Source organism: Ipomoea nil, unplaced genomic scaffold, assembly GCF_001879475.1.
Source record: "Ipomoea nil cultivar Tokyo-kokei standard unplaced genomic scaffold, Asagao_1.1 scaffold0688, whole genome shotgun sequence".
NCBI classification, from domain to species: Eukaryota; Viridiplantae; Streptophyta; class Magnoliopsida; order Solanales; family Convolvulaceae; genus Ipomoea; species Ipomoea nil.
The window spans coordinates 4,354,182-4,379,927 of NW_017617116.1; the positions used below are offsets into that span (position 1 = coordinate 4,354,182).

General features: G+C 34.3%; 4 protein-coding genes and 1 non-coding gene across 9 annotated transcripts; 3 read left to right on the plus strand and 2 right to left on the minus strand.

The window, feature by feature from the left end:
• The first annotated feature begins 197 nt into the window (after positions 1-197).
• LOC109176157 lies at positions 198-2,558 on the plus strand. 2 transcript variants are annotated; one of them, XM_019325601.1, is made up of 2 exons: positions 198-958; positions 2,065-2,558. In XM_019325601.1, the coding sequence occupies exons 1-2, from the start codon at positions 562-564 to the stop codon at positions 2,079-2,081; spliced, it is 414 nt and encodes a 137-aa protein (XP_019181146.1). In that variant the 5' UTR covers positions 198-561; the 3' UTR covers positions 2,082-2,558. The 2 variants fall into 2 exon arrangements, with proteins under 2 accessions (XP_019181146.1, XP_019181145.1); XM_019325600.1 differs by having other exon boundaries at positions 205-958; positions 2,160-2,558.
• Positions 2,559-12,889: 10,331 nt separating this feature from the next.
• Positions 12,890-20,087, plus strand: LOC109175635 (calmodulin-binding transcription activator 4-like). 4 transcript variants are annotated; one of them, XM_019324939.1, is made up of 13 exons: positions 12,898-13,133; positions 13,170-13,245; positions 14,354-14,479; positions 14,608-14,723; positions 14,913-15,001; positions 15,269-15,314; positions 16,084-16,495; positions 16,727-16,818; positions 17,142-17,378; positions 17,672-18,363; positions 18,542-19,136; positions 19,319-19,600; positions 19,690-20,087. In XM_019324939.1, the coding sequence occupies exons 2-13, from the start codon at positions 13,224-13,226 to the stop codon at positions 19,765-19,767; spliced, it is 2,787 nt and encodes a 928-aa protein (XP_019180484.1). In that variant the 5' UTR covers positions 12,898-13,133; positions 13,170-13,223; the 3' UTR covers positions 19,768-20,087. The 4 variants fall into 4 exon arrangements, with proteins under 4 accessions (XP_019180485.1, XP_019180482.1, XP_019180484.1 ...); XM_019324940.1 differs by having other exon boundaries at positions 12,890-13,245; positions 16,034-16,495; XM_019324937.1 differs by having other exon boundaries at positions 12,890-13,245.
• A 721-nt stretch (positions 20,088-20,808) lies between these two features.
• Positions 20,809-21,673, plus strand: LOC109175639. The gene is made up of 2 exons (XM_019324946.1): positions 20,809-21,086; positions 21,201-21,673. Exons 1-2 carry the CDS (start codon positions 20,973-20,975, stop codon positions 21,555-21,557), a joined length of 471 nt encoding a protein of 156 aa, XP_019180491.1. The 5' UTR covers positions 20,809-20,972; the 3' UTR covers positions 21,558-21,673.
• On the minus strand, positions 21,667-23,214 carry LOC109175641 (nuclear transport factor 2-like). The gene is made up of 2 exons (XM_019324947.1): positions 22,857-23,214; positions 21,667-22,026 (listed from the first exon to the last, which is right to left on the minus strand). The coding sequence occupies exons 1-2, from the start codon at positions 23,151-23,153 to the stop codon at positions 21,952-21,954; spliced, it is 372 nt and encodes a 123-aa protein (XP_019180492.1). The 5' UTR covers positions 23,154-23,214; the 3' UTR covers positions 21,667-21,951.
• Positions 23,215-24,228: 1,014 nt separating this feature from the next.
• Positions 24,229-24,310, minus strand: TRNAS-UGA. Its single transcript has one exon. It is a non-coding gene; the product is annotated as a tRNA-Ser (tRNA).
• Positions 24,311-25,746: the final 1,436 nt, after the last annotated feature.

Sequence of the window (25,746 nt, forward strand, 5' to 3'; positions counted from 1 at the left end):
GTTAGTATGATTGATAAAATTAGACAAAAGGAGTTCAAGTTATAAAATCTGAGGGGTTGGAAGAAGAATTATGTATAACTGAAGCACCACTAAGGATAAGTAAATATATAAGCTTGAGGGGTGGGGAGATGAATTACGTATAAGTGAAGGGTGTAACCGAAAATAATATATTTTTTAAGGAGAAATTCCGTCTTGTAAAAATTGCACAGACATTTTCGCAAAGATATAGATAGAGCTCTGTTTCAGAGGATTTCTCTCACATCCTTCTCTTTCTCTCTCTTGAATCTTGATCGGAACACCACCGCCGCGTCTTCATCGTTTCTCTCTCTGATAAGGAAGAGAAACAGACAAAGAATTCTCGGCGAAGAATTCTGCAACAGTGCGTGGGATTTTTTGCAAAAGGATAAACATCAATATCCAATCCTCCTGGAGAAAAAATTTTATCCGTTTGCCTCGATTTCCGCAATATTTCTATTTCTTTGATAATTGTTCGTTTTTTCCCTTTCGCTAACAACTTTTATCGGAATCTCGTTTCGCGGATTGGAAAAAGAAAGTGAGAAGATGATGCGAAGGCAGCAGGATCAGCATTCTAGGGTTCTCCACGAGCTCTCGTCTATGGTGCTGAACATTATCCGATCCCCGCCGACGCCGATTGAGTTCAACGACGAGTCTCCGGCGGATGATACGGTGGTGCCGGGCCCGTCGGCGGCGGTAGCGGCGAGGATTCAGCCGATTCTGCAGCAGATAACGCCAGCCGGATTTGCGTCGTTTCTTTTGGGGATTTCGTTGGCCTTGATGCTGTGTGGATCGGTGACTTTCTTCATTGGATTCATGATGATGCCTTGGGTGCTTGGCCTGGCCATGGTTTTATACTTCGTCGGGGTCGTTGCGAGCTTGTCCATGCTTGGACGCACCATTCTCTGCCATTTATCGTCCTCGTCAAGGAAAGACGCTCACTGTAAGAATCTCTCTTGATTTTTAGCCGCTTTTGTTACAATTTTATTCATTAAATTTGTGAATTTCTAATTGCTCTGTTTACCTTTATATTGCACACAAAGGAATATATTTTTTGTGGGTGCCTGTTTTCCCTCTCTGCGATATCTTTTCCTAAATTAGATTAGTTCTTATTGTGAAAACTGAAAATCAATTGAATAACCCACTGTCCTGATCTTATAGGTAATATATACAGAGTATATGTTAATGCAAATTTGTAGAGAGTAATATTAATCTGGTGCTCTTTAAGTTGATTCATTTGTACAAATGGCAATGCCTGCCATTGCAAACAATTCATATAGAGCATAATTAACAAGTAGTCAAGCATGGTAGCCATGGCACAGTCTTTCCTTTCTGAATGAATTTGTTACTGTCCCACAACAGATTCGGTTGCTGGGCCACATTAAATCATATTATGGCAGTTTACTTTTGATTGGATTCTAGTTTTGGTACTGTAGTTTTGATACCATATCCAAGTTATAGTGTGATGTTACAGTACTAAAACTATAAACTACACAAGAGGTAAAGACATGTTGTGCCAAGAAAGTGTGTAAGGTGCATGTATTGCAATTTTGGCTGTAGAAATTGCTATATAAGAGAGTATAAGCTCTTCTCTTCCGTTTTTGACTATTGTATGCTTTCCCGTTGCAGCTTCTTGTAGTTATATTCCTTAAAAATCACATTTTTGAAAATAAGGAAATTGGCAGAATGAAATTAAAAAGTTGTCATAACTTAATCATGGGTAGCAAAAGAGAAATTCTTGGTATATTAGCTTTCTGTTATTTCTGCCCCGGGGCACCAAGCTGCATTATTGATAGGGGCTTCCCATCCACTGGGGTGAAAGATGATGGTTTTCTACTTTTCTTTTAATCCTTGTGTTTTGTGTTGTACTATTATAGTTTTGGGTAATTGGATTTCATGGCCCTTCTGGTGGTTTCTTTCTTTACTTAGTAACTTAAATATGCACTCGATCATAGCTTACCAATGCTTGTTGTTTGTTAGAAAGATGTTGATGGATTAGGTTGTGTGCGGCTAAATGTATTGCGTTTCTCATATAAATGATTTGTGTAGATTCTGAAGTTGCGTAAAGTTTGTGGTTTTGTGAGATTTGCCATCATCTCGATTCTCTACTCCCTTGCTAATATTGTATCCTACGATGGTTGCAGCCTGGAAGCTTATGTGAAGCAAGCATTTGGATGAAACAGCATGATATGTTTTTGTTTTGGGTAGGCGGTGCTTCCTGCAAAGCTAATTGGATTAACGCAGGGGCTGTGGATATGTATCTACATATATAGCAAACTTTACAAGGGACTTCTACGGCATAAAGTTATTATTTTGATCTTTTGATCGAATTCTACACTCGAAGAAGCTGCGGGAAAGAATGTCAGATTAGCCATTACCACAAACATATATATTTTGTCATCTTGTTCTGTAATCTTGTTATGCGTTTGTCTCTCAGAAACATAGATGTAATTCTTTCCTCCACTTCATCTGTTTGATTATTATGTCATGAATGAAAACGAAGCACTCCTATATATAACTCATTGCGTGTACTGTTCATCATCTATCCCAGCAATGCTAGTTGATTAATTTGTAGTAACATTTTCCTAAGGTGCAAATCGACGAACACAGAGAGAAATTTTCATTATTTTCATTATATTGTAGTATAGCAGAATGGATTCATGTATCATAATCAAACCAAGAAACAACCAACCTTGCACTGTTATATACAAATAGATACTTGGTAATGAGGAAAAAAAGTAAACAGAAATGTGAAAACGGGATAACAGGAAAAGTCATCAGATCATAAAGTATTTGGATTTTAGCCGGTGTAGATGTGAAGATGAACGACAAAGAGGAAAAGTGTGATGAGGCCGAAGAAGATGAGGGAGTGAACGATAACGGAGAGGCCACTGATCTGCATGGTGCCGAACTCCACCACTCTATTTCGTCCCGGAAACTGAAACAGCAGGCCCGGCGTGAGCAGCACGAAGAGCACCACGGCGATGACCACCGGCCCCCAATCCCCCGTCATCTCTGATCCGCACCCACAAACGGACTGATGAGCCTATTACAGTGTCACTCAGCCTTGTATATATAGAGAATTATTACGTAGGGTGTAAGAAAGGCATGCATGAAAGGGGTGGTGGAAATTAAGTGGAGTGCATGGCAGAAAGGAAAGGAAGGAGCTGAGATCAGATCTTAATTAGCTTTGTGGAGAAATTGTTAGTGTAAGGAGACTTTGGCTGTCGTGTGCACCTTCTTTTTTGTGTCGTCATATAGATTAGACACTGCAACACACATCCGTTACTTAATCCTTAAACAACACGGACTATAACGTAATAAATCAGAAACGTGAATATGAAAAAAAATTCAGGATGATGAAATGTGTGAATTAGATCATTTGTGTGTGCATGAAAAAATTATGGTTTGAAAGGTTGACTGATTACGTGTTTGCGAGGATATATGCAATTTTGTATGGTATCTAGAAACTACACACACATAATGTAGTAGATCAGGTGAGTTCGGTTTTGTGTATAAAGCAACACTTAATCATTATTGTGTGGATCATACTATCAAATAAAATACAAATAATGTACTTTTAATATATTAAAAATGTATATTATATTAAGAAAAAATATATTATTTGAGTACTGAAAATACATTATTTTATATAATATACATTCAATACACAAATAATATACTTTTTGCTGTGGTTCACACAGTTTAGACCATGATCCGCATAATAATTTGCTACATTTACTCGATATGAATTTAATTTTTTAGACCCAAAACCCACCACCCCTACGTTATCACCCAAAAAGTCCAATCCACGTGGGACAAGTTCGAGTGAATACCCACACTTGATGGGTTATTTGAATATTTAAAAGACCGCAAATTATGTTGTGCATTCATGTGCACCATTTATGGTGCACCATATATGGTACACATGGTGCACACGGATGTAAAAACGATATCGTTTTGACTGAAAACGTGCGTCTCATTTAAAAATAAATAAAATTCAGTTCCGATTCTCAATAATAGCATTATGTTATTCACTCATTCTAGATTTTTAGTGCATTTATTCTGAATTTTTAGTTATGAAATTATGGATGTGTAGTTATGTAATTCTGGATTTATAGTTATGAAGTTATGGATGTGTAATTATGCATGGTGTAGTTATGCAATTCTGGATTTATAATTATGAAGTTATGGATGTGTAATTATGCATGGTGTAGTTATGCAATTCTGGATTTATAGTTATGAAGTTATGGATGTATAGTTATGCAATTTTGGATCTATAGTTATGCAATTCTAGATGTATAGTTATGAAGTTATGGATGTGTAGTTATGCAATTCTGGATTTATAGTTATGAATTTATGGATGTGTAGTTATGCAGCTCTGGATGTATAGAGTATAGTTATGAAGTTATAAATATGTACTTATGCATGCAATTCTGGATTTATAGTTATGAAGTTATGATGTATACTTATGCAATTCTGGATGTATGATTATGAAGTTATAGATGTGTAGTTATACAATTCTGGATGTATACTTATGAAGTTATAGATTTTTTTTTTTAAGTCGACGTCGTTTTTGCATCTGTGTGCACCATACATAGTGCACACTGATGCACAACATAACGCTCCTTAAAAGACTCACTCAATTTAAGTTGGATTCACTATTGACCAATTCATAAAATTATATTAGTTATATATAGTTATAAAATTAAATTAAATTATATTATATTTTTTAATAGGACTGGTCGTTATTTTGAAATCTTTTATCTAGTAATAAATTTTGTATTTTTTACTCTTTTTTTTTTGGGTAAATCAAAAAATACACGTAATCAAACATTAACCTCTCTACTTTAATTTTTATTTATTATTGGAAGTCTTTATTGTCATTGCTTTAAAGTTGGGATTGAAAGGCCCAATCGAGTTTTTATAAGAAAGCCATGCCTTTCATTTTTAGATTATATATTTTAGAGTAGAGTTATCCTCATTTTTGTCATTCAATTATTATTTACTTTTCACATTTAATTTTCAGCTATTAATTTTATTATATTTGAAATATAAGTGTTTTTTTGTTTTCATATTTAGTCCTGGGGACAAAATCTTCGACAACTATTTGCTAAAATATGTTGATTTTTTCTCATGTGAGACTGCTATTAAGAAAAGTCATTCATTCAAATCTAAATATACAACATTATTACTAAAATTTGTCCTTATAGCAACTCTAAATAAGAGAAAATTTACATTTTAAATAAATTATTGTTGACATTCAAAAAATAATAATAATAAATTATTGTTGGGGAATTGACCGACAAAACAAATATGACAATAAAAGTATACTTGTGCACCAAATGTGACAAAATTAATATGAAAAAATGAATAATAATTGGGGACTATAAGTAGCAATAACTCTCATTTAGAGCAATATTATACATACTTTCACTTACAGGGCGTTTGGTTGGAGGAAGGGAATTATGTGGGAAATGAATTGTAATTTCATGGGAGTTGATTTACTGGGAATAAAGTGGGAATTTAAATTCCAGTGTTTGGTTGATAGGAATAAAATTACTGGGAATTTCAATTCCAATGTTTGGTATACATGGGAATTAAAAAGGAATAAGTAGTATAAAGTCAAAAATATCCATTATTGTTGTTAGACATTAATTTTAGGTTAAAAAAGAAAGGGGTAATTTTGACTCATCACTATCTTTTTTTCCCAGGAATTAAAATACCAGGGGGGCATGGGATTTTAATTCCATGAAAATGGGGGAATTGCAATTCCATGGAATTGCAATTCCCTCCAACCAAACTACGGAATTTAATGGTCTTTGGAATTAGATGGGAATTAAGTGGGAAGGGAATTTAAAATCACTCCAACCAAACGCCCTGTTATTATTTCATTTTTCACTCTCCGTTGATCGTTGTCATGACACACTTTGATTCATCCAAAAAAATGAACTGTAATTTTGATTCCTTTATTTTCTCTTTTTTTTTTTCAGTAAAATTAAACACGTGGCGGAAATTCTACCCCTTTAAACTACACTTCGTCATTTTCCTCTGTGTGTGTGTTTTTTTTTTGTTTTTTTTTTTAATCTTTAGATATTGTGCGAGGGTGAAAATATGAAAATTGTTCAAAATCGAATGAGCTCATTTGATTATGATTGCTCCACCGTTACACGTCAGTAAAAAAAGAATTTTTTTTCTCATTATTTTAACTTTGTTTTCATTTTATTTTGTAGAAAAGGATAGAAATCAACCAACCAAATTATTTTAACTTTAATTTGTTTTCATTTTATTTTGTAGATATGACATTTCATCCTTGATTGCGAAAATAAAAATTTTCTTTACGCGATAATCAATTATGATATTTCACTTAATTCAAGTAATCAGTGTTTGTTTATTTGTACACAAGACAAAATTTACTTAAAGCGTACCTCATAAGATAAACTTTATGTAAAACACACATTTGAGTAATAATTGTAAATTCTTTGCTAAGTTAAAAACTAAATGAAAATCAAATATTTTCAACCAATAGGAATGCTTAAGATTTATCAAGGGTAGGGCCATATGTTAAATGTGGATGTGGGCCAAGCCCTTATTAGTCGCGTCATAAAGCATGAGAGTGACATTAGCATACGAAATTATTAAACAACATTATTATTTTAGGTACGTACTGATGTTGACTAGGATGTCATTTTTCTTTTTCCATAAGTGTCGTGCAAAATGTCCCAAAATGTGTTGTTGCGTCTATAGCTTGTAATCCTCTCTTTAAGTCTTTTTGCACATACATTATAAATACCTCCACTAATGATAAAAGCAACCTTATTTTCGTGTCTGATAACTCAATTTTGTTACATAATAATAATGATTCATTGTCTGATCTCTTAGCTTAGGTTCCAAACATGAGGCTGTGTTTGCTCCAACTCGTAATTTTTTTTTTTTAATGTATTATATGTTTTCATTTCTTTAAAAAAAATTAAAAATTTCTTTGTTTGGTAATTATACAGTATACACTGACATTCCTTACTGTACTCGTGAGAAACTGAGAATGATACCAAATATAAGACTTTATAAGAAAATAATTCTATATAGGAACAAATCCACTCTTGATCTTTGAGTATTATAAATGTATCAAATTTGATCCTTTTTCATTGACTCTGTTACAATATAATGTCCATACATACTTTTTTAACCTACTGAAGTACAAAGAGTCAATGCCCCAATTGGGATTCAAACTCGTGACCTCCTATTTGGGAGAGTCACAGTTATGCCGCTCGACCACAAGGTCTTTGGCAAATTTGATCATTGACTATTAATATTTTCAACTTAGGTGCATGACTATGTAATTTATATCACATTTGGTCATTGACTATTCATATTTTTAAATTAGGTGCATGACTATATAATTTGTATCACATTTGCTCATGCATGCCGTCCAAATTTTCAGCCAAATTTTCGGCCAATTATTGCTAGGATTTCAACGAAAAACATAATTTTTTTTCTAGCAATAAATTGCCAAAAATATCCTTTTAATTAGAACATATTATTTTTCTCATTAAAAATCAGACAATAGTTGGGCAGAAAATTAGACGACATGATTAAATGTGATACAAATTATATAGTCATGCACCTAATTTGAAAATATTAATAGTCAAGGACCAAATGTGATACAAATTACATAGTCATGTACTTAATTTGAAAATATTAATAGTCAAACACCAAATTTGATACATATATAATAGTCAAGGGATCAAAAGTGAAAATTTTCTTCTATATAGATTGAAGAGTGATTTTGTTTTTATTTCTATGAAGAGGAAATTTCATTTTTGGTCCCTTGACTATTATACATGAATCACATTTGACTCTTGACTATTAAAATTTTCTAATTAGCTACATAAATATATAATTTGTATCACATTTGATTCTGCCATCTAATTGTTCGGCCAACTATTGTCGAAAGTGCACGCACTTTTGAAAGGAGCATTGCATTTGCTTCTTTCGGAATGAGCGCTTTTGGAAGAAGCACTTTCAGTAATAGTTGACTGGGAAATTGGACAGCAGAATTAAATGTGATATAAATTATATAGTCATGCACTTAAATATAAATTTTTAATAACCAATGACGAAATGTGAATCATATATAATAGTCAGAGGACCAAAAATGAAATTTATTCTTTGAATTTACCTTATAATATTCACATCTAATTATTAAATTATCTGATTAGCTATTGTTTAAGTAGTTGATAACTAAGCGAATTCTTGTTTTTTTGGGGGCTACAAATGAAACCCTAAATTATACTAGAAAGATGTTATGCGTTGCGTCTCACAATTATTTAAATATGAGCGTAATTCTCCACACATTCCATCACCATTTTTCGTGAATTTCTTTTTAAATTTGTGAAAGAGTTGACAAATTCATGAGGAATTAATGAATATAAAGAGTTTTATTATTATATCATATCAATACATTTTTTCTTCACCAAATTTGGTATCATCTTTTGTGATATCATTTTATCAATTTGAGTACGAATCTTTTAATTCATATGTAACTAGTGGATATAAACATTTGATCTAGATAGAATTTTACATAAAAATCATAATTTAAGAATTGAAAGTCAATAATATCAAGCTTAATATTATAGATGAGACCCAAATTCAATTCCCAACTAACAAATAACAATTTTCAAAAAAAAAAAAAAAACTAACAAATAACAATTGACAAGACACTTCCTTCTGACATGGAATGGAGATATCGAAGAGAAGCAATCCAACTAGGGAAATAAAGTACACACAAAACATGAATGTTGATAGCGACGAGGTAGGTAGAGCTAGGTAAATGAAGTAATTAATGTAGGTAGAGATGGACTTTAACGGCGAGGAAGAAGACGGAAACCAGAGCAAAATAGAGCAAAGCATGCACCAAAACCGCCACTCCGCTGGTCTGAAAGTTGCCGAACTCCACGCAGCGGCGGCGGCCGGGCAGCTGGAAAAGCAGCCCCGGCGAGAGCAGCACGAACAGCATCACCGCCACAAACACCGGGCCCCAGTCTGCTGCCATTATACTTAATTATTAATTATCTGCTTAATCTATCTATCAAATGGTATTATTATTGCGACAACGAACTCTCGTACGTTTAAGGTAATAATGGAGTGGGATTTATAACAAACACATGGTGGGTCTCATGTGCAGATGTCTGAACTCTGAAGTAGGCAGTACAGTACAAACAAACCTTTGGTCGGAGGAACAGCAGGTGAGGTTACTTGGATACTCTACAACCGACCCATTTGCCTACCTTAATTTACATTTTCTTTCTTTCTTTTCTTTTGCTATCACATTTTTTTTTTTTACATGATGTGTCAATAGTATGATGTTTATATACATTAAACTTTGTTTATATGAACATATAGAAGAATGTTATAAACATTATATATATATATATATATATATATATATATATATATATTGTACATTTAGTTTAGTATTTATGAATATTACGAAGTATTTGATTGGAGAGAGAGGATTAGAAAGAAATGAATTATAATTCCGTAAAAAAAGAATAAGATAAGAATAAAGTAAGGAATTTAACCAAGGAGTTTGTGGTCTAATGGTATCTATTTATTCTCTTAAGTTGGAGATGATAGGTTCAAGACTTAATAAAGGTGATTAGTATTTTGGATACCCCTTCCTTGTAATAAAAAAAGAAAGTAGGGAATTTAAATTCCATTCAACTTTTTTCTAATAAAAAAAGTTTTTCGATTCATCCAACCAAATAACATAAAATATTATTTTCCTCCACTTTAAAAAAAAAATTATAAAAAATATTTTTCATCCAACCAAACACTCCTTAAATCTTATGAAAATGTCAATAGTTAGGTTCTTCAATCTTATGAAAATGTCTCACCAGCGATAGTATGGGAGCAATGTCTTAAAGTGAGAGGGGCTCATTGTGCGCAATAAGCAAAGGTCTAACCTCTGTGGTTCATATTCAATTGAGTTACCATGATTTACATCCTCCCAAATTCTCTGTCGGGCCGGGTAAGGCCTTTAGGGGTCGTTTGGTTCACGGAATGTCAGATTACCTTAGGAATGTTAGATTGCTGGGAATGTTAGATTACTGAGAATGTTAGATTCCTGTGTTTGGTTAAAATTGGGGTATGTAATATAATCATGTTTGGTTTAGGGTTATCTTGTATTCACACGCTATAATATCCTTAACATTTTTTCATATATTTTAATAAATTTAAAAATTAAAATAAATAAATAAGATAACGATATCATATATAATTACATGATTTTAAAATATTAACTAAAATATTGAACTTGAGAAACAAAATTATTTTATATGCTAACCTAACATAATAAAAATAAAAAATATATAATTACAAAAATAATTATATATATATGTGTGTGTGTGAGAGAGAGAGAGATAAACTAACATAACCAAGGTTATCTTACATAACCTTAGAATTTGAAGGGAATCACATTCCCTTCAAAATCCTATGTGGAGGGAATGTGATATTCCTGGGGAATATTAGATTCCCTGAGATAATGTGAACCAAACATAGGAATGTAGGCTTTAGAATGTCACATTCCCTTGGTTATGTTATATAACCTGAACCAAACGCCCCCTTAGAGTTGGAATTCAACATTTTGAAAAATGATTAAGTTTGAAAAGTTCCAACAAATTTGACTAAAATTACAATTATTTTGTGGAAACTATGACTATGAATTCCGTGTCACATCAAATTATATCGTAAATAATGGTCCATCATGTATTACATTGTAATGTGGAAAATGAATAAATGCTTATTTTTAATATATTGAATGTTTATTATTTATGTACTGGATATCATTATTTTATACGAAGTAATATATTAAATAAGAAATTTTTCGTACACAAATAATATACTTTCAAACAATGAATATTCAATGTATTAAAAATAAACATTTAGTATATTAAAAATGTACCTTATGTCAGTGATCAGTCTTACATGATGAACCATGGTTCATAATATAATGATTGGTATGATAAGCCCCATATACATTAAAAAGAAAAATACTGCAAGTATATATACATGACATAAACAATAGTAAATTTATGTTAGTGAACTTATAAATTCATAATAGTAAATTTATGTACTTACAATAGTAATATGATATTTATTATAATGTATATGTACATAAATATGTACTTATAGATTTATTTAAAAAAACAAACAAACATTAATATATGTTTTATTTAATACAAACAAACAAACAACCACAATTAATGCATTCATACTTGCTAATCTTGTTTCTATCAAAATGCATTCATACTTTGGAGGGAAAATTTTGTGGCTAGATTCTGCTTAGAAGAGTAATGTTATAAAGATAAAGATTATATATAAAGATATAAAGATAAAGAAGATACCGTAAAATTAATTTTCTTAGAAGAGTAATGTTATATTTCATTCTGGATTTTACCTCATAGTATTCACCTTCTTGCATGCCAATATATAATGAATTATTTTCATATTAGATTAATCACTAAATTCTTTTTTTCTTTTTCTTGTAAAGCTAAGTGAGACCAACCAATTTACGATAGCTAATAAAAAATAATTTTATTGTCATATCAAGAGGGGAAGTAATTAACATTATTCTTCTTGGAATGATATTATAATAAACGAAAATTTTAAAATGTCAATCAACATGGACATTATGTTATACTTGTTGTAAACATGAATTGTTTTTAATATGCTTGATACTAGTGTTAATAGTACACGACATAATTTACTAAACTTGCATAGTTAATTAAATATCATGGGCGGAGGTGTTTGTTAATTAGTTGATAGGTAATTATATTTGCTAATAGATAATACTTAGGGTGTGTTTGGTTGATGGGTTTTGCCCATAAGAATGGGTATGTAAGTGATTGTTATTGTTTGGTTGATAGGTTTTTAGAACATTACTATGAGTTTCAAATACCCCATCAATTGCAAAATTCATACCCAAATAAAATAAGGGTCTCATTCCCTTATTCTTTCTCAAGCACTTCTATTAGTAACAATTCTCATTCCACCCTACTACCAAACATGTTAAATACTTTCACCAAAATCCATTACACCATTACCAAGTATTTGATACACATTCCGATTCCCATATGCGAACCAAACACACCCTTAATTTTATTAGCTATGTTAACAAGTTGATTGTATTGGCAGTTTGTAGAAAAATGCTTGATAAATTAGTTTATTATTTTATTTATACGCATTCTTAAATTATTTTCTAATTATAAATAACAATTTGGAAATAATTTAGTTTTAAAATTATTATTATTATTATTTTTAAAATATTATAAAAATCCATTTCGTGGAACCCGCGGGTGAAAATAATAATAATAATAATAAACTAAAAAAGATTGATAATCATTTTCTAAATCTCATATATAAGTGATATAAGGGTTCTATTACATGCATTTCTAAATTATACTCCTTCATTTGTACTCTTGAGATGGCAAATTATGATTTGTTATTTTCATCATGTGAGTCTATAAAAAATGTCTATATCAAAAAATACAAATTAAAAATATAAAATGAGAGTGCACCAAGTATTTCCCGTAATATAAACGCGTTTTCAAATTTTACTGTAAAAGTTACCAATAATAGAAACTTTTGATTATTTGTTTTTTCTCATCATTATCTCAGTGTGCCGCTGCTGAAATTCTAGGACAGTAATGATCGGCCATTCCGTTTGATTACGCGGGCACTGCCGTCATAACCGCAATTTAATTACCAGTCGTAGCCAATAAAACCTTGACACGTTGAATTGCGTTATCCTTACTGTCTATCCGTCACTCTTACCGTTTAAGCAGGGGTCAAGTCCCTGTGGACCCATCGCCTTCCTCTGTGTTTCCTTCGGCATGTTTTGCAGGCTCGGAAGCAATATTTCGACTTCAAACCTCGCAGACGCGCCATTCTCTCTGACTCCAGAATCCTCTGCTTCATCACTCTTTCGCTCTCGTACACTATATATGTGTGCGTGTGTCAGTGTTTATGATTCTGTGTCTAATTAGTTTTCCTATCGGAGTGGAAGTTTTGAAGTTCGGAGCTCAATTTTCCGGCTCCGGTGGAGGAGCTTGTGTGCACGCTGGATCACACCGCCGTTTCGTGGTTGGCGGCGTCGAATCGAGGCTCAATTCGGATGAACGAGAACGGAGAGGTTTCGTTTGATTGATATGCTTGCGATGACAGAATCAGGTAAATAGAATTTTTCTGTTTTTACCTTTTAATATCAGTAATCGTGTTTTTATGAATTGGTGGAGTTTGATTGCTCGCGATGTTTTAATTTGTTTATTTTTTCTTAGAGAAAGTGTTATTAGTTTGCTTTCGTGGTACTAAATTAGCGGACTGGTGGTGCCGCATTCGTGTGGTTTGTGGCAACTGGTGAAGTAGAACTGCAGGATTTGATCGAACAATGGAATTCTAATCATCCATTTAGGATTTGATGCACGTGATCATCAATGTGACGTATTCATTAAACCTTCATGTATTAAATACTTGTGTATTTTAGTTGGATGGAAGGAAACTGGCTATTTAGGTAGTTAAACATCATGTTTAAATTGTATCCCCATTAGAGCTCTAGGATGCTAGGAATGAGTCATTTTTTGTGTGGAAATGGCAACACGAAAAATAGTGGGTTTGAGGCTTTTTGCAAATAGTGATGATGGGGAAACTTTGACATTCTTATGAGTGAGTCATGGGGATAGATCTCTGGGTTGGCATTCTATGAAACATACAGTGATTTTTGAAAGGCGGAAGAGTGTAATCAGTAATGTTTTGGTTGGAGAATCCATCTCAAGTTATGTCACCTCTTAGAGACAAATTTGCATCTATGATTTTCACTTGTGAAACTTTATGATGCAATAAAACTAAGGGTGTGTTTGGCTGGTGGGTTTTGTCCATAGGAATGGGTATGAAAGTGATTGTTGTTGTTTGGTTGATAGGTTTTTAGAACACTACTATGGATTTCGAATACCCCATCAATTGAAAAACTCATACCCAAATACAATAAGGGTTTCATTCCCTTATTCATTTTCAAGCACTACTATTAGTAACCATTCCCATTCCACCCTACTACCAAACATGTTAAATACTTTCACCAAAACCCATTACCATTACCAAGTATTTGATACCCATTCCGATTCCGATTCCTATGTGCGAACCAAACACACCCTAAGCATTCTTCACATTTACACTCTAATTGCATCATTGGAAATGTTTGGCATGTTTCTTTCTATGGGATTATATTGAACTAGTGTCTATGCCTTCATAATATTATGTCACAGCTATTATATACACATTTCAGGATTTAATTATGATGATTTAGTTCGCGAGGCTAAAAATAGGTGGCTGAAACCTGCTGAAGTGCTCTCCATATTACAGAATCATGAGAACCTCCAGATCACCCATGTGCCCCCTGAAAAGCCTCCAAGTAGTGTTCTAAACTTCTTTCTACTTCTGCAAATTTAACTTTCTTATCCTCAAGTCTGCAATATTGCATTAATGACATCAATGTTAGTCCCTTATCTTCCCATATTGTCATGCCTTTGCTGTTAACAGGTGGCTCTTTGTTTCTCTTCAACAAGAGAGTATTAAGGTTTTTCCGTAAAGATGGTCATAGGTGGCGGAGGAAGAAAGATGGGAGAGCTGGGGGAGAAGCACATGAAAGGCTTAAGGTAAGGCTTCTAAAACATTAGTAGACAATGAATGATGTTATTTCACACAATTGTATCTGCAGCCTAGGCCTCTTCATTATCATGTTGTGGTATTATTATATTGACACATGTTTGTAGAGGTTGATTGGGTCTTGTTCATACTTCACATTTCATGCAGGAGCTTTATTTGACGGTTTTCTCTGTGGCTAGGTAGGAAATGTTGAAGCTCTCAATTGTTATTATGCACATGGAGAGCAGAATCCTAAATTTCAAAGGCGCAGCTATTGGATGTTGGATCCGTGAGTTTATTCTGTTATCTACTATATTTGCTCATTATCTGTATGAGTTATCTTAACAAAATGGTATTAAAAGATTTAGTAGTATTCCTGTCACTAGGACAATAGGGGACATGGATGACAAATGGAGAAAGCAGGTTGTTTAAAACTTTCTGCTTTTTGTTGGTAATATTGTATGAACTTTAGTCAAATGAAATTAGTGGCTATATAAGTTCGTTGTTTGCTGGTTTCATCTGAACTTTCTTTTAACTTGTTTTGTTGTCTGGGCAGGGCATATGAGCACATTGTTTTTGTTCACTATAGAGATATATGTCAGGTAATTATTCTTTTACCTGATTTCAGAACAATCTAAGGGGTCTTTTTTGGTTCATACATGGGAATTGAAATTGGAATAAAAAACTGGAATGGGTTTTAATAAAAGTATCATATCTGTTTAGGTAATATATTGTTATCTGGATATGAACAACTTGGAATTGGAATCAAAATATATAAATAGTAATATATTATATATTTATATACAGAGTAATAAATGTGTGTGTGTGATGTACGAAAACCCCACCACTCTTCTGAAAAAATAAAACCAATTTTTTTTTTCCATCAAAAGTGGGGGATTTGAGGCCACTTTCACCAAAAGTGAGTGATAGAATACGGATTCAAATTTGGTTCTAGGTAATAAAACTGAGTAAACAAACTCTTCAATCACTTTTAATTGAGATTCCGGTATAAAAAGTGGTGAACCAATTGGCCACTATTCCTCTAAGTGCTGCCTGAAAAAAGTTTTCAACCATTGTTCCTTCCATGTAAAATACTGTCAGCTCTAGTTATTTCTTTTTCCTTTTTTCTCTTCTCTTTTTCCATTATATGCTGATTTCAGTTGCTCTCAAATTTTCTATAGCTGCATTTTATTTTGCTAATTTTTTAAATCTAAATATAAAGGACATCAGCTGCTAAATACCATTCATTGTTGTAGGAAATCAATTCGCATTCTTGCATAGAATCTAGTTAAACCTGTCTCCCAATTTTCATATTTTACAGTTTCCTTGAGTGGTAATGCTTATGCCATCTGTTTTACTTGTGAATCACAGGGAGGACAGAAGACCCTATCCGTGCCGCAGCTTTCTCCAGTGTCTTCTACCATCAATCAGAATCCCAGCCCATATCCTGTTCAGTATACAAGCTATACGGCAGCCAATGGTGGAATTTTTGAAGCATACTCTAGTCCTGGATCTATGGAGATTAGTTCTTTTCCTGTCACTAACAGTAACGGGACAAATCATTCAAGTGGCACAGTAGAGGAGGATAGTAGCCCATCTGCGCATGAAATAAGTGAAGTATTGAAAAGGATTGAGGAGGAGTTATACATGAATGATGGCATTGTGCCACTGTACAACACCATAGAGAACTCAGCTCATGTTGACAATATCCGAGATGATCTTCATAACTCAATTAATCAGATTCCAGAAGATTCAAACTGTGATCTGTTGCAGCGACGTTCAGGTTTTTCATTTCTTCTATATCTCAAAATGTTGAAATATACATACACATGTATCTGAAAGACTGAAACTGAAGTTTAGATCTCTTAGAACATTGGCATCCTTAAACACTTGGTTTCTGTTGCTTTAATGTTTTTTATCTGTCATGTTTTGTTTAATTTAATATGGAGCTCTGATAATATGCAGAAGCAGCACTTGTACTGAAAATATGCTGCTAATTGCCATGAATTTGTAGGTGACCTAACTGAGTACCGTGATCAACTTCTGGGGCACGAAGTTAATTTATGGAACATGGACGATGGATATGGGAGTTCTGTGGATGGGAAGGTGGGAAGAATATGTTAAAATTAAAAGTTTTTGTTTTTGTTTTTTGTTTTTTTTGTTTTTGTTTTTGTTTTTTTTTTTTTGTGTGTGTGTGTGTGTGTGTGTGTGTGTGTGTGTGTCTTTGCAGTATCTTATATCACCATTTACCCAAAATGAAGTGCTTATGTTGGTGAATTGTTTAGTTGGTGCACAGGGTTATGGGTGGATGCATGAAAATATATCCATACAGTTTTCTAGCTGATTAAAACTTCTGATTTTACCTTTCTGTTATTTCTTGCACTAATTCTAATTTCTATCCTTTGAATAAACCATCTGTATTATGACAGAACATCCTGCTTGCAAGGGATCTAGTGGAAACACCGGAAAGCGTTTCATGGCTTAATTTTGATGGAGATTTCAGATATCCTACATTTTGGCCGGAAATAAATACTGATGGAAGTAATCCTGACCAATCCCATGCATTATTTGACCAAGATCAGAATGGAATTTCTATTGCTCAAAAGCAGAAGTTCAGAATTGCGGATTTATCTCCTAACTGGGGATATGCTGACGAGGCTACAAAGGTAAATTCTTTTAACACATTTTTTTTTTTATATTGTCGGGTATTTATCCTGTTACATTTGAATTTATTCTTCCATGGTTTTGAAATGGTAGCTGCATTAAAGTACTTCTTGTTGCTATTGGTGATTTTTTGTGACCTATTGTTTGTGACCTATTCTAAACTTGAAATTTTCAAATTAAATTGTTGATTAACTCGTGTTCATGACTAAATTGAAGAGCATCTTCTATGTTATTTGATGTTTAATTTTCAGTTATATGGAGTTAGAAGTTAAACATTTTAAGGGCTTTAATGCAGGTTATCATTATCGGATGTTTTCTTTGTGATCCATCAGAGAGTGAATGGAAGTGTATGTTTGGAGACATCGAAGTTCCTGTCCAGATCATTCAAGAAGGTGTCCTCTGTTGTCATTCTCCTCCACACTTGCCCGATAAAGTCACTCTCTGCATTACCATGGGTAACCAGGAACCATGCAGTGAGGGCAGGGAATTCGAATACAGGGTCAAGTCCACTGGTACTGCTGAGAGCTGTCTGCCTGAAACACAATGCACTATTAAGAATACTGAAGAACTATTGTTGCTTGTAAGATTTGCAAAGATGCTTCTCTCTGACGGGTCAAGGTGTAGTACAGATAGTCCTGAATCAGGAAATAAACTTTTGGAAAAAGTCAAAGCAAGTGAAGAATTATGGGGTGAAATGATTGACACTCTTTTAGTGGGCAATTCAACATCAAGTCTCACAGTTGATTGGCTTCTTCAGGAACTTTTGAAAGACAAGTTGCAGCAGTGGCTTTCTTCTAAATTGCAAGGACAAACTAATCTCTCAGACTCAGACTGTGTCTTGTCCAGGAAAGAACAAGGGGTAATACACATGATTGCTGGGTTGGGATTTGAGTGGGCATTGCAACCTATATTAGATGCTGGAGTAACAGTTAATTTCCGCGACATCAATGGTTGGACTGCTCTACACTGGGCTGCACGGTTTGGGAGGTAATTACTGGTCTTTGTTTCTTTGAACTTGAATTACTTTTATTTGCTCAGCTTTTAAGTAAGTGAATTATTGCTCTTCTTTGGACAGCATTTCGTGTTCTATTTGTTAATAACAATGTTTCAATCAAATATCCACACAATTTATTGATCTGATTCAAATTCCTTATCTGTAACACAGGGAAAAAATGGTTGCTGCACTCATAGCATCTGGTGCATCAGCTGGAGCAGTTACTGATGCTACTAAACAAGATCCTATTGGTCAGAGCCCTGCAGATATTGCTGCTTTGTACGGACACAAAGGACTTGCAGGTTATCTTTCAGAAGTGGCACTCACTACCCATCTTTCCTCCCTTACATTGGAAAAAAGCGAACTTGCTAAAGGAGCTGCTGAGGTGGAAGCAGAAAGAACCATTGGAGGCATCTCTGAAACAGGTGCCACAACAAATGAGGATCAGCTTTCGCTGAATGACACATTAGCTGCAGCCCGTAATGCTGCTCAAGCTGCTGCGCGTATTCAAGCTGCATTCCGGGCACATTCCTTCAGGAAGAGACAGCAGAGAGAAGCCGAAGCAACAGCAGCTGCTGCTTTTGCCACCGGAGATGAATATAGTATCCTCTTAAACGACATCCAAGGTCTTTCAGCTGCATCAAAGCTATCATTTCGTAACTCACGCAATTACAACTCTGCAGCTTTAGTCATTCAAAAGAAATATCGAGGATGGAAAGGGCGGAAGGACTTCCTTGCATTCCGTCGGAAAGTAGTGAAGATACAGGTAAACATAGTAACATTGATGCTTTATATCTCCTATATTTTTCACTTAGAAATAACTAAAGCAAAAGGCTAAAGAAATACAATTGATCTTTCTCCTACTGGCACTGCACAACCTTTCCAGCTTCTATCATTCTAGAGCCTAAAATACAGTGTTCTAATGGAGAAATCTGATATGTGTGGCAGGCTCATGTACGAGGCTATCAGGTTAGAAAGGAATATAAGGTATGTTGGGCTACCGGGATTCTAGAGAAGGTAGTACTGAGGTGGCGCAGGCGGGGAGTTGGTCTCCGAGGATTCCATCTAGAGATCGATGAAAGTGAGGGTGAAGCCATTCTGAGAGTATTTCGCAAGCAGAAAGTGGATGCTGCCATTGATGAGGCAGTCTCCAGGGTTCTCTCCATGGTTGAATCTCAAGAGGCACGTAATCAGTACCGTCGCATTCTTGAAAAATACCGACAAGCTAAGGTTAGTAACCAAAACCACCAACTTAAGTTTATAAAGACTACTGTTCTGTTTCACACCTCCAATATCATTTCCTTTTGACAATGTGGCAGGCTAAGCTTCAAAGTGCGGAAACTGACGCAAAAACTTCTCATGACAGCATGTCTAATATGGAAAATGATGACTTATAGCAGTTTTTACTGAGTTGCGTATCTGCAGATTCTTCCATACCGAGTTCGTTCATTCACAATAGGAACACTCGATCTGGTGAGCTATCTTGTATATATGTGGATTGGCTTTTGATTTTTTGGAATTTGAGTGTGCTGTTTATGTCTGATGGTATAACTAGCTTTGAAAAAAAAAAATTTATATATAGATGTAGTGCCCGTAAACAATGGGAGTTCGTTCTATTGTACATATTCTCAATTCTAGATTCACTTGGTACCAAATGTTATTCAACTGTTGGCCTTTATTAGTCATCAATGAAATGATATTTTATATTCCAATTCAACTGTGGCACTATTTATTATTTTTTCATATTTATCAATAATATTTCTTGGTAATTAGAACTTGAGTGAATACACTTATAAGTTGATCGAGTAAAATAAACTAATATAAAATTTAATACGAAAAAATCAAAACTAATATGATTACATATTGGCTTACTATGTAGTGAGTGGTCATAAGTTTGAAAAGTTTGAATTTCAGTGGTGAATTTAGATTCTTTAGATTAAAAATATTTAAAAAATAAGGTCATATAAATTTGAAATTTGAATTTCGGTGGTGAATTTAGATTCTTTAAAAATATTTAAAAAATATATAATAAATATTACCAGGTAAAGAATCATGAATATTTAAAAAACAGCAAAAATATTACTCCGTACATATTTGTTAGAAACCATAAAATGTTTGAATTACTCAACAACAACAGTCTTGTAAACCAAAAGACTCAGAATAAGAGAGAAGATTGTGCGTCTCCCACCGATTGGGTGAGCCGACATACGGTTTGAAGTGAAACGGACACATCAGCGCTTGGTCATTTCATTTTGATTATGATATATTATTGTAGTTTCTGGAAGATCCATCAACCGTTCTTTAACACGTGATCGGTTCAATCAAAATATCAAATACATAATAAAAAAAAGGTATGGAATCAAAGTAGGATAAAGTGAAATTTGTAATTTGTAATAAACTAATAACCCAAGGTGAATCCGTGAATGTATTATATTAAAAAAATAATAAGGGAGAGGTGGCGTCGTTGTTTCGCTGGAATAAATTGGAAGTTGTTTAGAAGCACCCCGGAGCTGTTAGATAAAGCTAATAATAATATTTCTGATTCCTCTCCTCCAGTCTTCACCTCCTCTTCTTCTACAATTTCCATTAAGCCAACAAGATTATGAAGGACTACAAATTGATCAACGGAAAAGCTCCGCCGCTGATTCCGCCATTTGAATCCGATCGGAACATCGGCGGCGTCAATATCGCCACCGTCTCTCCTGATCACCGGAAGGTAACCAACCCCGTTAGGTTCGATTTTCCGTCTTGATTAATGTCACGTTATTATTATATATATACCATTTTACACCGTTAATCAAGGCGGCTCTTCAACCTTCATCAATGGCAGACTAACTCAGAAGAGATTACAGAGCCGCCTTCCGGTCATGAGCTTAAAGAAGAAGAAGAAGAAGAAGAAGACAGGGTGATAAAAGAGCTGAAGAAAATTCAGAGACAGAATTTCCTCACCCACTGCCTCGTATCAGCTATGATAGTTCTCACTGTAACATGGCAGCTATCGGAGATGTCTTTAATCCTCAAACTCAAAGATGGACTGAACCATCCATTCCGATCGTTGCGCGGTTTCGTCGCCGGAATATTCAAAGGTCCGGTTAAAGACGACGAAAAACCGCCCAACGGAAAACAGAAGCAAGATGCTTCACCCCTCCCCTTATCCGGACCTGCAATCTCTAGACTTCACTACTGAACAAAAATAGCAGAGCAAATGATGACTGTAAGATTTTGTTTCACCTGCAATTGTGTGACAACTGTGTTGTTTTCTACCAAATATATATATAAATGCCATTACTGTAGTTTTTCAAATAGATACAAGCAGCAGTAGATGCATACAATGTTTCATGGCACTTCATAAGCAAGACCTTTAAAAGTAGATGGAACTACAGAGGTACACTGATAATAGTATGAAGAAGAAGAAGAAGCATTCAAAATCCTGGAAAAACAGAGCAATCCAGTGATGATGATCAAGCTTGAGTTCCTAAATCTCACACCTTAAAGTCTAAAACTCGAAACAAACAAACAAATTCAATTGATTGGTGCCCCACTTGATTTATACATCTTTGCAGGACATCTTAAGATCCCCCCTATGCATAATTCAACCGGAAAATGTCATTGTAAACATAAAAGCTTCCTTGAGGGGTTGGCATCAAATGGAACATCTGGAACAAATGAAATACATAACAGTAAGAGACAACACCAACATAAACAAAATCATCCATAAAACCATCATCCCATTCTAGAATCTGCCTATAAGATCCTATGACAACCAATAAGATCACTAAGATAGTTAGCCTTAATAGCTATATAGCTGAGATATATATTGAAATACAAGTAAAACTAAAGCAAATTATGCATGCACAATACAAAACTAATGCACATGGACTTCCTTACCAGGTGCCCAGATTACTAAATCCCAAGTCCATAGTGGCATATACTATTAGCTCATTACAACGAATAGCCTTCAAGCCCTTCAATGACAACTTGAAATTTTCCATGGAAATGTTGATCACATAAGTTTTCCGAGCTTGACAGTGAGCTATTTGAAGTAAGGAACTATGGTTATCCATTAAACCCTTAATAACATCAACCATTTGAGAGCTCCATAGAAATACAGTCGCTTATTAGATGGAACCTAAGGACTGGCATTGAATTGAAATTCAACATTTCTACCTACATATAATGACTTGAATCCGCAGTACCCGATTAGCATTTAATTAAATGAAATCAAATTCATGATCCAATTAGAAGTTTCTATGTAGAAATCACTTGTCCATAATCCAATTATCTAAACTCTTATCTCAGTTTTTCCCCCAATTTTGAAAACCTTTACCTAACGATAATTTACAAGCATCTACTGCTTCAAATTCAAAAGCACACAGGCGGATCACAAAATTTTAAGCAAAAAAGCACGAGATCATTACGAAGAATCATCTAGGTTTAAGTAGTGAAGAAGAATATAGATATAGTTGAATTCGAATTAATTAACGACCTGGCTGAACTTGAGGGCGTGCTGTTCGCCGGCGAGTTGGAGGGTGCCGGAGACGAAGACGAGCATGCCGCCGGCGGGACCAGAGGGCTGGCAGTCGACGGTAGTGATCGCGTGCTGGCATTGCTGGAAAGGGAGAGAAGTGAGCTTGGCGACGATGTTCTGAGAGCCCTGGATCTTCTGGCCTTCGAACGTAAGCATGGAGGCGTCCTGGTACAGGCTGCCGAGGGCCCCACGGTTGGAATCGAACATGGAGTAGTAGTGTTCAACGAACGCTTTAGCTAGAGCGTCTGGATCCATTTTCGCTCCACCGCCGCCGTCTGTGTTTTCCGACTCACGCCTCCGAACGACGAAATGGAAGGGCTTTTAAACTAGTGATGAAGGGCAAATATGTCATTAAGTTTTCTGAAGATTATATTTAATAGCGTAGAGACAACGCTTATTTTCCCCCCAAAAAAAAAAAAAAAATCTTAATTTGCTGGACTTCTAAATTCCTAACTCATAATTACCCACTTTTTTTTTTTTAAAGAGAAAATTACCCACTTTGTTAGGTGTTTTTTCCTATGCAATCAAAGTCCAATAAACATTTGGCACTTTGTGTACTGTAGTAAAAACCGCACTAGGCGTCCGCCGGCCGCCTAACCTATCATCATAATGGGTGATCTAGGCAATTGTCTAGGTCGTCTAAACACTGTCTATACCGCTTAGGCGTTGACCATCTAAGTTTTATAGTTGGTCGATTTTTTTTTTAATCGGTTATTTCACTCAAAACAACATCGTTTTGAGCGAAATAACTCTAAATTATTCAAACTCTATATATTTTGTAGGTTAATATTTAATATTTTACTATTAACTATTAAAGTAAAAATTTAAAAATATTTTTAAAAAATAAAAAATATATGGGCGTCGATTAATCGATGCCTAGACGCCAGAGTAACACCTAGAGATTTTTTCAACCATGATTGTCTGTAGAACCACTGAGTTATCGTGATTTACATCTTTCCAAATGCCTTTGAGTTTGAGAATTTAACCTTTGGGCAAGTCCAATAAACTTGTCCGGTTGAATATTTGGGTGGCAGATCGTAGTACTCATAATGAAAAGTAACTATAAACAAAATTATTTAGTTCACATCTTAGTTGTACTTGTCTCAATTTTTTTTTTTTTAAGAATATTAATTATAGATGGGTGATTTTTTTGGGGTAAATAGTGGAATTAAAAAAATATTATTTTTAAACCGACTATGACAACATTTTCAAAATATTAACAATCGTGTTACCACTTAAATTCTTAGCCTCATCTTAAGTATAGACAGCCTTGACTTTTAGAAAAAGGTTACATAAAGTAGTTGTAGCCTTGTAGGCTAAAAATCTTAAACGTCGACAGCAGGGTTCGAACCTGCGCGGGCGAAGCCCAACAGATTTCAAGTCTGTCTCCTTAACCACTCGGACATATCGACATATGTGTCATTTTGCTTCATTTAATTTGTACTATATAATAGTATAAAAAATTACTTTTCACGTCTATTTCAGATTTTAAACAGCATCTTCAGTTATGGAATATTGAAGTGTTAACATAAATTGCTTCTCTAATCTTACCATAACTAATGCAAGATCTTAATTATATGAGTGAAGTACATTAATATTAATACTTCATTCATAATATTCCATAAATATAAATATACCTAAACTAATTAATCTTCCATATATATTTAATAAGGTGAATCTTGTATTCTTGTACCTCGACCTCTTATATATATACACATACAAATTATTATTATTTTTTAAAGTAATGCTGTTAGGTTGAATAACTAGGGTTTGTTCTTATGCAGATTTTTGGTTGATTATTTAAGCGTTCAAGCTGGCGATCCTGATGGAACATAAATCTTGTGATCCAGTACGTGTATATGTTTTTCTTTGTTTTAGCATTTTTTTTTTTTGAAAAAAAAAAATCATGTTTAATTTCATATTATGTGTAATATGCTATATAATAATGATATTGATGGTCGGTCGTATTTCCACAGATTTGCGTATTGAAAGTGGACTTGAATTGTTGCCAAGCATGTCAAGTCAAATTGAAGAAGAAGCTTTTAAAGCTTAATGGTAATTTTGTACAAATCATACCTACTAAGAGCAGTTATGTTCGGTATAAAATAATAAATAAATTAAAAAAAAAAAAAAACATGATACTAACGTATGCATGTACATCTAAAAATGTTCTTTTAATTTCATATATTGTTATGGTTAGGATATGATAGATGTGACTTTGGCGAAAAAATTAGGGTTTACATTGATGACTTAACTAACTAAAACAGTAATATTAAGAAAATTTTTGAGTCAAGAACCTTGTAATCTAGTGACACCAAATTGCTCACATATGGGTAGTTGTGGGTTCGAGCTGGTTAGTAATATTAAGAACATTTTTGAGCCAAGAACCTTTTTATCTAGTGTCATCAAATTGCTTTCTCATATGCAATGTTGAAAAAAATCGCTAAGCCCCTCTAGGCACTTGGGGACCGCCTAGGGCACCTGGAACGCCTAGGAGGCCGACTGCCTAGCCCCTAACTAGGCACTTAGGCACGATTTTTGCAATACTGCCCATATGAATAGTTGTGGGTTCTAGCTATTTTTCAATATGTTATAATATAAACATTCATTTACAATTTATTATGGTTGGGATATGATATGATAGGTGTAGTTTGGGTGGACTATGATTCAAGGAAGAAGTGGGCAACTGTGAGAGGCAAATGCGACCCTTCTGTGCTGGTTAAGTGCATCAAGAACATGGGCAAAGCAGCCGACGTCGTTTCCTACTCCAAAGACCCCTCCACTTCTTCTGTTGACGATAAATCTTGTCACGCCAAGGGAAAACAGAAAGCTCCATGCGCCAGTTGTG